Source organism: Podarcis bocagei (assembly GCF_964188305.1).
Source record: "Podarcis bocagei genome assembly, chromosome: 2".
NCBI lineage: Eukaryota > Metazoa > Chordata > Lepidosauria > Squamata > Lacertidae > Podarcis > Podarcis bocagei.
In genome coordinates this window covers 79,214,193-79,227,040 of record NC_138126.1, presented here as the reverse complement: position 1 = coordinate 79,227,040, position 12,848 = coordinate 79,214,193, and the positions used below count along the sequence as shown (strand labels likewise).

General features: G+C 42.0%; 1 protein-coding gene across 5 annotated transcripts in view; it reads left to right on the top strand.

The window, feature by feature from the left end:
• Positions 1 to 10,137, top strand: part of DPYSL3 (dihydropyrimidinase like 3) — a 53,291-nt gene extending 43,154 nt beyond the window's left edge. For 3 of the 5 annotated variants that reach the window (XM_081185318.1, XM_081185320.1, XM_081185321.1), the window contains exons 8-14: positions 1,699 to 1,819; positions 2,923 to 3,079; positions 5,228 to 5,369; positions 6,337 to 6,507; positions 7,349 to 7,528; positions 8,579 to 8,753; positions 9,380 to 10,137. In XM_081185318.1, the coding sequence (XP_081041444.1) occupies positions 1,699 to 1,819; positions 2,923 to 3,079; positions 5,228 to 5,369; positions 6,337 to 6,507; positions 7,349 to 7,528; positions 8,579 to 8,753; positions 9,380 to 9,468 (1,035 nt within the window). In that variant the 3' untranslated portion in view covers positions 9,469 to 10,137. The remainder of the gene's footprint in view (positions 1 to 1,698; positions 1,820 to 2,922; positions 3,080 to 5,227; positions 5,370 to 6,336; positions 6,508 to 7,348; positions 7,529 to 8,578; positions 8,754 to 9,379) is intronic. The other 2 variants (XM_081185319.1, XM_081185322.1) reach the window with 1 other exon arrangement.
• The last annotated feature ends 2,711 nt before the right edge of the window (positions 10,138 to 12,848 follow it).

Here is a 12,848-nt window from a genome sequence, read left to right as displayed (position 1 = left end):
ATTTCCAGCATCCCAGCTGTATAGCGGTTAGGTCTCAAATAACATTAGATATTCAGATTCTGGGGCGGGGGGGGGGGGCGGTGCACGTAAGTATGTAACTCTTGGCAAGTCCCTTTACAATGCTGACAGATGGAATTTAAATCATTTCCTCAGCAATTGGCAAGACAGCCAATTGTATATTCTTAAGTAAGACAGCCCTAAGAATTGTATTCACATATTCTTGACACTTTGTTAGAGAAGAAATTGTTTCAGCATAGGCAAATGGTTGAGTGAACAACTTTTCAAACTTTGATTCCTTGGTTCCTTTACAAGCTTGCCTAAACTTGAACCTCTACTTACCACAGCCTCTTCTTACAGTATATGGTTTGTTTCAGGACACTCTTTTATTTTTTCCTTTCCTTTTTAAAATATCAGTACTTAAGATGTTGGCAGTCAGAAGGTATTTTAGATTATGTCAGGCTGAACAGTGAATGGTGTAATGCTCCAAAGATATCTTACTTGCTGAAGTGTTGAAAGTTATAACAGCAAGCAAGATATGAAAATTACAGGCTTCTGATGTCATGGGAGGCAGCAGGGGCCAATAGGAAGGGAAAACAGTCATCATAATTGGGTTGGAACTGCATCCTAAACAAATAACCAGCAGAAAACCATCCTCTTTTCCAGTACAGCCATTGTTAAGTAACAAAATAGACTCAGGCTGCATGCCTTATTCAGTAAATAAGCTAAAGCTTTAGTTCAAGATCAGTTTTAATCAGTGAGGGTTAAACTTGAGGACTGAGAGATAGGGAGATGAGGAGAAGAGAGAAATTGTTGTAATTGTGGGTTGTACATATAATAATAATGAAACTGGCAAATTTTGGGTTTGTAGCTCACAGTTATATGGCTCAGGTGGTTTGATTGGCTCTGCAAGAAATGCATGCTGTTGCTTTTAGAACAGCCGCTAATATATTCTTAATGTTAACTGTTAATAAAAATGATACACAATTTTATCACCACTAACAAATTAGTGAACTCCATTTTTTTCCTTTTTGCTGCTGCTTTGGGACCATTCATAGCCTAAACACTCTCTCTGTGAATTATTATATTCATTTCTATCCTGCCTTTCCTCCAGACTGGTACCCAGGGTGGCTTCTGGATAAAAATATAAAAACAGAAGATAAATTATTCCTCCTCCTTTCCCCCTGTTAAGTAGCTGACTGCTGTATGGAGCACATCTCTCTATCTAGCAAACACCGGTTTCATTTACTAAATGGGTTCAATAGGGGGATACAGGGTTAATGCACAAGCTGAGCTTGGACATAATAGTCTCACATAGCAGGTTGTGTTAGCTTTCATCTTTCAAGGCCCAAAACTGCTACTGTGCATGATTTGCAATGTTTTCTATTGCAAAATGCATGAACTACTGTGAATGAAGGAGTCTTTGGAGAGAGAGAGGACAGTTGTGCAAGAAACACCCATCACACATAAAATAGAAAGTTGATACTGTGTTGGGTAGACTTTGGAAAAGTTAGTGAGGGAAGCATTTTAGAATTTAATGCTTCTGCTTTGTTCAGGATTTGAGGATCATTCTTTTCTTGCTGTTCCAAACTTTCTTAAGTGAATGGAAAGGTCATGCTTTGAAGTGGAATATATTGTGTCATGCAAAGTTACTGAACTCCTTTGCTGTTTTCTGAGCTCACAGCCCCTTCTCTGTTTCAGCTGGAGGCTGAAGCTGTCTTCCGTGCAATCACCATTGCCAGCCAGACCAACTGCCCCTTATATGTGACCAAAGTGATGAGCAAGAGTGCTGCTGACCTGATTTCACAGGCCAGAAAAAAAGGTGAGCAGCTGCATCTTTGTTACCTTACTTACAAGGCTTGCTAGAATGGCTGTAGCCTCTGAATGACTTTAAAAAAGGAAAACAATATAAAAACAACTAGAATAAGGGTAATCATCTTGTGGACTACAACTCCCAGCAGCCCCAGCCAAAATGGGAGGGCCACATATTAAGCGCTCGTGAACCAGAAGAACAAAAACCAATAGCACAGAAGCAGCCAATTAAAAGAATACAAAAACATAACTGAAATAGACCAAGGGCCACAAAGCTTCCCCTAAAGAAGGTTTTCATGATCCTCCTGAAAAGGAGTAAGCATGGTGGGCAGTGAATTCACTTGGAAGAGGATCCTGCCATCAAGGAGGCCTGCTTATTTTAGCCTGCTTACATCAGAAGATGAGGCTCTTTATCAGCTATACCTTTAACACTGTCCTTCAAAGGGGTCAGTGCTTTGTTCCGTTCTTCAGATAATTCCTTTTGAAATTTATCCAAGATTCCCTTTGCCAGCTCAGTGTCTTCCATACATAGTCTGTGTTTTTTGGCACCATCGTGGGTCCGTCTTCAACGTCATCAGAACCCATCTATTGAGTCAGTTTATGATGTTAAAATGAATCTTCAGAGTCCGTTCTTTCACTCATTGTGATATATCCTTCTCAGGGTCAATGTTAAATCTAAATAGTTTTAGGATTTGGGGTACATTTAATCTGTTATTTCATCTGGCTGAGGAGGAGAGAGCTGCTCAGCTTGCCATCTTTATCAGTGATGTCACTGCTCCCCTTGGACTAGTTGACAGGATATTTGAACCTTGATTTACCAAGTCCTAGTCTGACACTCCTTTAAGGAACCCTGGGTTTAGAGCTTTAAAGGCAGTCTGATTTGTCCTTGAAAGACCGGAAGTCGATGTAGTTCTTTAAGCATAGGTGATATATGCGGTCTGCAGCAGGTTCTAATTATGGCTGCCATATTCTAGAGCTAAACTGAGGATGGCAGTAACTTTTATAAATGTGTACTTCTGCCAACAGAAGCAGCTGCAGGCCTAGCTCCCCCTCTCCCCTTCTGTAAAATGTATTGTCCTTGCCCTAAATCTCTGTTGTTATTTTCACCATCAGGTAATGTAGTGTTTGGCGAGCCAATTGCAGCCAGTCTTGGAACAGATGGAACACACTATTGGAGCAAAAACTGGGCAAAAGCTGCTGCATTTGTGACCTCCCCTCCGCTGAGTCCAGATCCAACAACCCCTGATTACATCAACTCCTTACTGGCCAGGTTGGTTATAGCGAGAAAGGGAAATACTCTCTCTTGCAACCAGTCCTATGGAAAATGAATAATAAGATGATGCTTAGAGCTAACATAAACAGGAAAGTACTGAACTGCACCCACTCAACTGCGGACTTTCCAGATTCTGTTTATATTGCCTTGTTCATTTGGAGCATTCTGAGGTGTTGCTATTGCAAGTGCACATTTGCATCTGGAATAGCTCATAAGACAGCTTCAAACAGGACAGCGGTGATGCTGAAAAAGAAGGGATATTTAATATTCAAAAAAAAAAGACATATAGAAAAACAAAAGAAGTGGGTCATTTAGCACTGGGGGGTAGTTAGCTGAACTGCATGTTGGCACACACCTGGATTAGTGAGCATCCAGAAACTAGAAATAAGGTTTTATGTTTGGAAACAGTGAGGTATATCTCAGATTTCATGTTTGGAAATAGTGAGGTGCATCTCAGATTTCAAATTGTATCCGTTGACTGGCGACTTGAAGAGAAGACTGAATAAACTAGGTGTGAGTTGTATTAAAACTGACCAACATGGAAAAAAATATTTCATAACACATACGAAGTGGCCAAGTCCTGGAAAAAAGGAACCATGCCTGCTTTTCTTAAACTCTCTGCTCAATATTCTTTTGGATATAGTCTTTAGGAGGATTGCATGCCTGTTAGTTAGCTAGTTTTTAGCAGAACAAATCTGACTGACACAAATCTCTCTGTGTAGTAAATCAGACATATGGCACCAAATTATTAAGAGGAGATGGAGATTATCATTGGATTAGGACTTGTGTTCTGAAGCCCAGACTGAGGCCATGAGGCTCAGAGACTCTTTGAATCAGAAAATCAGACACAGGGTCCATCTGGAAGGCAAACAATCTCTATAGTTTCCTTTTTTAGTGTTTAGACAAGGCTTTAACCCCCCCTTTTTTTTCTTAATTACCGTGCATCCTTTCAGCTAAGTCCCCGGCAGCTAGCAGACGCCAGGAAGCAGGAAGTTTCCATGGAACACTTTGCATAGTCTTTGGTATGATTGTTAGGCCATGACCATTGTTTGTTGCTGCCCTCTAGAGCCACAAGCAGATAAATATAATGGATGAAAGCAAATGACTTAGTGTCTTTAGACACTACATGAACTTTGAAACAATTTTAAGTTAATAGGTTATGCTAAAAGCTTGTTTCATACTGTGGTTGAAATACTTTGGATTATGTGGGTCAAGGTTTTGTTACATTGCAGGAAAGGGTAGAATAGAAGCAATGTAGCAATTCTATCATAGACGAAATCTGGATGCCTTTCCAATAAAAGATTCTAGGTGTGGCTAAAGTAATAAAGTCTTTACCTTTACCAAGAAGTAGACAAATCAAGAAGCAGATCCTTTAGGCAGCCAACCAGTTTTATTTCTCTCTCCTTCACATAACATTTTGACAGTATGTTGTTGAAGATTTCCCTGCTAGTGGGCAATCTCTTGTGACTCCAGTATCTAATTTTCACACTGAGAACTGGTTCTAATCATATGCTGTTCTAAAAAAAATCCTGCTCACATACATTGTACCCCCCTGAGCATTATAATGTGGAACCTGTGAACTCCTGCAAGATCATGGCTCTCCTTCCATGAAAATGAAAAACACTTTCTGGTTTCACAGGAACTGTGGATTCATCTTAACACTGTTCATGTGAATAGACTTGCATCAGCAGACTTTCTTTAAAGCACAGTGTTGGCACTGATCTGTTGTCTGACTCAGTTGTCTGCAATCAAATCAATCTGGTGCTAGCTGCAATAATTTTTTTGCTTCATTTTTCAAGAGCAAATAAATCTTCAGCTGAAAAAGGTTCTTGAATAGGTTTAGGTTTACAATGATCCGTAAACAGGACTGTCTCTGTTTTAGGCTTACAATCTAAAAGGCATGACACAAAAGGAAGACAGATGTGGGAGGAGGAGGGAAAAAGCAATATTGGGCATTGCTACTTAGTCACAACGTTCTTTTATACATTACTTTTCTAGTTCACATTTATGCTAATTACAGTTCTGTGCCTTCATTTTTGTTGCTGCTGTCGTTACAGCGAGTGGAAACTTTCAGTAAACTACTTGGAGATAAAAGCATTCTTGTATGACTGAACTAATACATTTTGTTGCTTGTCTCGGAGCTAGTGGTGACCTCCAAGTCTCAGGAAGTGCACACTGTACATTCAGTACAGCGCAGAAAGCAATTGGAAAAGACAACTTCACAGCAATCCCAGAGGGGACCAATGGTATTGAGGAACGGATGTCTGTTATTTGGGACAAAGCAGTGGTAAGAGAAGAGGATGGGAGGTGGGGATTGATATTACTTGTATTATTTATTCAGTGTATTAGTTGATTGCCTCACAGAAGTCTTGAAGTGACATAAAAATTAAGGAGCATAAAGTATAACGTAAAATCATAATAAAGAACGATACATTACCATCAGAGCCGTACAGTAACTTATAAAACAGAACCAATAAAACAGCAGCAGAAAAATACCATAGACAGCTATGTCATAATCCATCAAATATATTGGCACCATGTGGACCTTAGTGTGAAAGCATTCCAAAGCAGGTAGCCACAAATGAAAAGACCCTGTCCCTCATCACCACCCTTCAAATCTCCTTCAGAGGGGGGGACCTGGAGGAACGCCTCAGATGACTGACAGATCAAAGGGTCTGTGTAGGTTCTTATTGGGAGAAACGCTCCAGAATATATTGGTTGTGCATTTAAGGTGAATCTGCTTAATGACCTGCTCTTTTAATAATACTAGTTTTCTCCAGAATAAAGGAAACTGAATTATTCAGCTATTGGAAATGAAAACTTCCCTTTGTAACTCGTATAGCCCCTGTTTAAAACAGCTGCATGGTTGTCAGCTTGTTTCTGAGCCCAATTCAGGGTGCTCACATTAATGTTTAAAACCTTATATGACATATGCCCCAATTATCTGAGATTGCCTCCTTCCTTACAGACCCTCTGGGTATTAAGACTGGCAGAGAGGACCCTCTTGGTAGTTCCACTACCGTGTGGTGGCCCAGGTGAGGGCATTCTCTGTGGCAGCTCCTAGCCTGTGGAATTCCTTCCCCACAAAGGTGCATCTGACACCTTCATTATATGGTTTCCAGTGTACTCTGAAGATGCAGCTCTTTATCTTGGCATTTGATATCTGAGATTTGTATTTTTGGGACCTGCTTTATTCCTGTGACTGTAACTTGTTTTACTTGCCTTATCTTTCTTTTATGATTCATACCCAACAGGCTACGGGGAAAATGGATGAGAACCAGTTTGTGGCTGTGACAAGCACCAATGCTGCCAAGATCTTCAACATGTACCCAAGAAAGGGCAGAATTGCTGTTGGATCAGACAGTGACCTTGTCATATGGGATCCCGATGCAGTGAAAATTGTATCTGCTAAAAGCCACCAATCAGTAAGTCTTTTGCTGGTCAGTAAGTCTTTTAACTTCACGAACTGACATGGTCAGTTTGTGAAGTTAAGCACAGGAATATAGGAACCTGAGCCCTGGACAGCTTTGTCCTCTCTTCATTCTGGGTTGCTCTTTTCTGCTTCAGTCTGCCTTAGCCCACCCACATCCTCACAGAAACGAAGTAGCAAACAAAAATGAAATGTATTTCCTTATTTTTAAAAAAGATGTTTAGGCTATAGGGCCAAAGCATTCATCTCTTGAGGGCAAAAAGTTTTGGTCCTGAATGCTTGTGTGTTTTCAGACCTTAGGAGGAATGCAGTGCAGTGCTAATATCATTTAGTTAGCACAAGCATTTCAGCTTGCCAGACAGAATGATCCCCCACCTGCTGTTCTTGGATTTCATAGAGTGTATCTTTCTTTTCTTTCTTTTTTAAAATTTATATACCGCCCTATACCCATACGTCTCAGGGTGGTTCACAGGATAAAATCAGAATACAAAACCGCAAAATACATAATCACATCAACAAGAACTCAATCTCTCTCTCTCTCTCTCTCTCTCTCTCTCTCTCTCTCTCTCTCACACACACACACACACACACACACACATTTTAAAAGGGCATAGGGTGTCAGTCAACCCAGCTAAAAACAGTTAAAATAATTTTAAAAGATATATTTTTAAAAACACAATTTAAAAGCAATTTAAAATAAGAAGCAGTACTCTGCTGGGCAGCAGCCAGGTGGCTAGAGGCAGGGGTAGGCCCGCAGGGTAGAGGGTTGGACTTGGCACTGGTTTAGGTGGGCTGGTGGCTTGATGCATAATGAGTCTGACTCCAATGTGTTGTAGGCAGCAGAATACAACATCTTTGAAGGAATGGAGCTACGTGGAGCCCCCTTGGTTGTCATATGTCAGGGGAAGATAATGATGGAAGATGGCAACCTTCATGTGACACAGGGGACAGGACGCTTCATTCCTGGCACCCCTTTCTCAGACTATGTCTACAAGCGCATCAAAGCAAGGAGGAAGGTAAGATAGAGAAGCCCAGTATGTAGGGTTTTAATGATGGTGTCTCTTCCTTCATACTGCTTTATGGCAAGGGAACTGTGCACCACAGCTCTTTCCCATGCTGTGAAGATACTACCAGAAGCCCTGATTCACATGGGAGTAGCCAGCATTGTCCTAGTTTCTAGAAGGTATCATGCTTATATTGGGTACAGCTGTCATGCGGTCTCCTCTCTTACAGCCATGAACTTCAGACATTATCTTTGACATAGAGGCAGCCATAGAGTAGTAGCTTCTACAATTGAGAAGGGACCCTTTCTGTGTATCATTAATGAGAAATGCATGGCTACAGTTCCTTCCTCAGAGAGCTTCTCCTTATTCAGATTGCCTTGCTTGGTAGCATGTTTTCACTGTGTTTACGAGACCAAAATCTGTAGTAAACCATCATATCACTCCCACCCTTCTGCTAATTGTGGATGGGTGAGACAATGATGGAGAAGTCTGTGAAGGCCTCTGCACTGACAGTTGAGCCGACAGTTGAGGGAAGCCAGGCCTAATACAGGGGTTTTCAACCTTTATTGGTCCACGGCTCCCTTGACCAAATACATTCTTTCTGCGGCACCCCTGTGGGGCTCAGGAGCCCAGTTATGTCACCCCTTGTCTGCACAGCTGGCAGCCTCTCACCCTTTTTTGAACACCCTCCCTTGTGGAATGTTCCCTCAGCCTCCTCTCCCCTTGGGAGTCCTCTGGGCGGCCGCTGCCGCCGCCCCTGGTTTCTGAGTGGCACCCCCTGCCCCAAAGAGAGGTGTCTCCTCACATTGCCCCACAGGGACCTGGGAAGCACCCTGTGACCAGCCCAAGAGGCACCATTCGCCTGGGGAGCTTGTAGCCAGAGCTGCTGCAACAAACAGCCTTTGGGAGGCAGAGACACAAGAGGGCATCAGAGGAGCGAGGGAAGGAAGGAAAGAGGGACAGAGGCCAGTGTTGCACCCCTGACCACCATTCAAGGCGCCATGGCACACTGGTTGAGAACCACTGGCCTAATACATTGCTTTTTTCTCTTGCCTGTGACAGATGGCTGAGATGCATGCTGTGCCAAGGGGCATGTATGATGGGCCTGTGTTTGACTTGACCACTACACCTAAAGGGGGCACTCCTGCAGGCTCTACTCGGGGATCACCTACCAGGCAGACACCCCCAGTAAGGAATCTCCACCAGTCTGGATTTAGCTTATCGGGTAAGCTATCGGGTAAGCTATCTGTTAAGCTGATTGGGTAAGAAGATGGTACATTGATTGGGTGAGAAGATGGTACATTGATTGCAACACCTCTAGGCAGAAGGCAAGGGAAAAGGTGCCACTGGTATTTAGTACAGCTTCTCTAGCTGCAATAAAATCAAATTCACCCAGCTGGCAGTTTTGAGATTTGTTTCATTCTATTAGGCGGAGAAGGGAAGAGGACGTCTTCTCATTCCATATGCTTATTGTAACCTTTGTCAGCATTTATGCGTTAAGACCACTAGTGGATTTCACACACTAGATTTGTAGCCACCTATTCAGATTATCAGGGATCTCAAATAGTAGGAAAGTTAAGCCACACCAGGTGCCACTCTTTGCTGTGGAATGGTTGACTGTCATCTACTTTTTATATGATTTACCGCCACTTCTCCCTTTATGGTGAGCATAGATACTTCCAGAGTTAGCTAGCTAGCTGTACCTGTGCCAAAACAATTGTGTTCTAAGATTTTATGGTTGACAAGAAAATAACCTTCATAGCAGGTCTTTCACTGTATTACTTTTTCTTAGCCCTGTGAAGAAAAGCACCTAACTTCCTTTTCCTGCTTTTCCCCCTCTTTCATCTTGTGTATGCCCTGCAGGTACCCAAATTGATGAAGGTGTTCGTGCAGCAAGCAAGCGCATTGTAGCACCTCCAGGAGGCCGCTCCAATATAACATCTCTGAGTTAAGCACCCAGTACTCAGGGAGGGGAGAAGGGGGGAAGGGAAGGGGGAAACTGTTATTTGAGAAAACTAAGCAATGGTACCTTGATATTTAAGAAGGAAAGAGCAACCTGAAGAAGCGTTCAGATTTTGAAGAATCAATAAGCCTCAAGCCTTATGTTTCATAAATGCTACTCGCTACCTAGCTTTAAAAAATATTGCGGGTTTTCTTTTCTGTTTATTCATAGCCTTAATATCCCCCCCTTTTTTTTTACATGCATGCAAATCTGACAGGTGACTAAGTTAAGAGTATGTAATTGTACATGGTGAGTGCTTGTGTGATAACACATTGTAAGAAGGGGATTGGATTAAAGATGGGAAACTAATGACATGAGCTGTTTATTTAGCCAGTTTACTTGGGCAGAATCAACCAAGGAGTTTTAGTGTTGGGGAAGGGGGGGCAGAAGGTGGTGGGGCAGGGTAGTGGGAGGTGGACGGGGGGGCAGACCAAGTAGATCTGTGTATTGTGTCCATGTTCTTCTGTTTCCACTAAATTCAGACAAGACATAGTTGCCTCAGAGCACTACATGAGGCCATTGGAAAATTCAGCCATCTTTGTAATGGCTCTGTTGTATCACCTTCCTGTTAGAGATTTTATTACTTTGTACATTTTATTGAATAAAAAATGGAAAGGCATGGTTTTTCCCCCCTCCTTGGCTTGTCGAGGCAAAGTAACAGTTTCTTCCTCCCTCACAATTAATTTCAAGTTCTTGGGGTGGGGGTAGGGGAAAGGTATGCTCAGTTTGTACAGGACTGAACTTCTTGCCAAATCCTCTTTCTTTCATATCACACAAACTAGTTAGTGAACTGGAAGTTGTAGCATCTCCTCTCATGAGGGCTGTGACTGATTTCCATTCTGCTCTGTAATCATTAAGGGCTTTTTGAATCTCTGGCTCTGTTGATTGATTGGATTTATATACTGCCCTTCATCTGTAGATCTCAGAGTGGTTCACGGCATAAAAATACAAGATAAAAACACAAAATACATAATAAAAGCAAAACAAACCAATAACCCCCAACCCCCTCCCACAAACACATTTAAAGGGATTTAGGATGTTAGTCAGCCAAAGGCCTGGTTGAAGTGGAATGTTTTCTCCTGGCACCCAAAGGTGCATAATGAAGGCGCCAGCGAAACCTCCCTGGGGAGAGCCACCACAGAAGAGGCCCGTTGCCGCCCTCCAGGTTGGTGTTAGTGGCATGCCTGCATGACCACTTTGAAGATAGGCGAAGCTCTTCTCAGTGTTCCTCACATTCTTCAGTGCTGTTTGGTACCATGGGTTGGCAACAGGGATGTGCATGGGCTCTGCATTCCACACACTGGTACAGTGGTACCTCGGGTTACATACGCTTCAGGTTACAGACTCCGCTAACCCAGAAATAGTGCTTCAGGTTAAGAACTTTGCTTCAGGATGAGAACAGAAATTGTGCTCCAGCGGCGCGGCAGCAGCAGGAGACCCCATTAGCTAAAGAGGTGCTTCAGGTTAAGAACAGTTTCAGGTTAAGTACGGACCTCCGGAACGAATTAAGTACTTAACCCGAGGTACCACTGTAGTTGCCCATGAAAAAGTGTATTTATAAAGCATCTACTTAATTTGCTTTCAGTTCAGTACACAAGCACCAAACAGACCATAGAATACTGCTGATTTTATCCGTATTTACACCAAAATATCTTTTCACTTTCTCTATTAAAAAGTGCCTTGTCAAACATTAATATGTGTCAGGTAGATTTCAGTCAGGTATAAACAAACAGCATCTATGCCAGAGAAGTGGCCGCAAGCTTCCTTCAGTTTCAGCTGCAATAATCATGAACATTAAGTTATGTCAGATCAAACCAGCTGAGACCCTGTCTTTCCACAACAGTTGATAATATAGCCTGCGCAAGAAACAAGAAATGTGCTTGTAAATTAAAGGAGGCCCAACACAATAGGTTTACCTGTCAGCTTTTGGACTGCCCTTACCTGGCAGATTAGAAAATGACAAGGAGCAGTTTTGTGATTTAAACAGATAAAATTCACACAAAGTTAGCTGGTAGGCTTAAAATGTGGAAGCTGCCTTGTTTTAGGAGAACTAAACACATTTGGTGAAATTCCACTTGCCCTATTAACATTTAGTCCGTCAGCACAAACATCTCAGCTTGCCAGATAGAATAATCTCACCTATCCTTCCTCCTTGCAATTCCACAAATGAACTATGATGATAAAAACGTCCTTTGCAAAGAGCAAGACAATAATGTGGGTTTTGAGTCTCTTAGTCATGGCCTTGTTCCACATGATTTAAATGGATAATTTTGTTGCCTGACATTGGGCATGGTGAAGATGGAACATAAGAGTGTTTTTAAGGTAAAGCACTGTAGCTAGTATAACAACATTGGAAGAGGCCTCTGTCATCTATGTGCCCAGTCTGCTTGGTTTGCTTCTCTGGTTCCTGGAGGAAATGCATGAGCATTATTGTATCCTGCTGTCTTAACTCCAATCTTTGCCAGGTTCATGCTTAAGAATATCCTTCACAGCAGGCTGCATGTTCAAATAACATCCTATTTAATAGCTGTTAAATTAATATAAGCTAGAAAAAAACTTTTCTAACCAAAGGTATAATATGGGCCCTTTGTAAATATGCCAAATGACTCTAAGGTAAACTTGACCTCACATTGCCTAAGGTGCACAAATATGTATATGTTGTCAGTCACATTTCTATTTCGCCATCACTTTGGTATGCTAGAGTAACCTTTCCTTCTGTGCCTCTAAATATAATACAGAATCTCAGTCACCATTTTTTCTTGTTTGGCAAGCTGACTTCACCAGTGACATCTGTGGTCTGCTGGCACATACTTTGCCTGCAAAACATCCCACATTATATCCCTGGTATCTCCAGGTAGGACTAGAAAAGATCTATCCAGAACAGGGGAGCTACTGTCTGTCAATGTGGAGACAATATTGAGCCAGATGGACCAATAGTCTCAATAAAAGACAGCTTACAGTGTTCCTACAATAGTTGCATTATTCCCAAGTTGCCACAAGATGGGGCCAAACTACAAATAAGGGAACACATACTGTTGAGCTGTGGTTTGTGCACACTTGCTTGATCTCAGAAATCGGATTGTGTGTTTTAAGAGGAAGAAATGTGATGAGAGATGGGAGTCAGTTTCTGCAACACAGACATGAGTACACTCCTTTCTGTGTCCACAATGGGACTTTTCACAAGTGGAAAACTACATACTGGCAGCCACCTCATGCTCATACAATGTAGGTTTTGTACACATTTTGATTCTGCAGGCTGCTTTTTTATATTTCTGTTTTAATATTTTCTAGAATTGAACTTGATTATATCCAAGCACCTGTCTTACAATT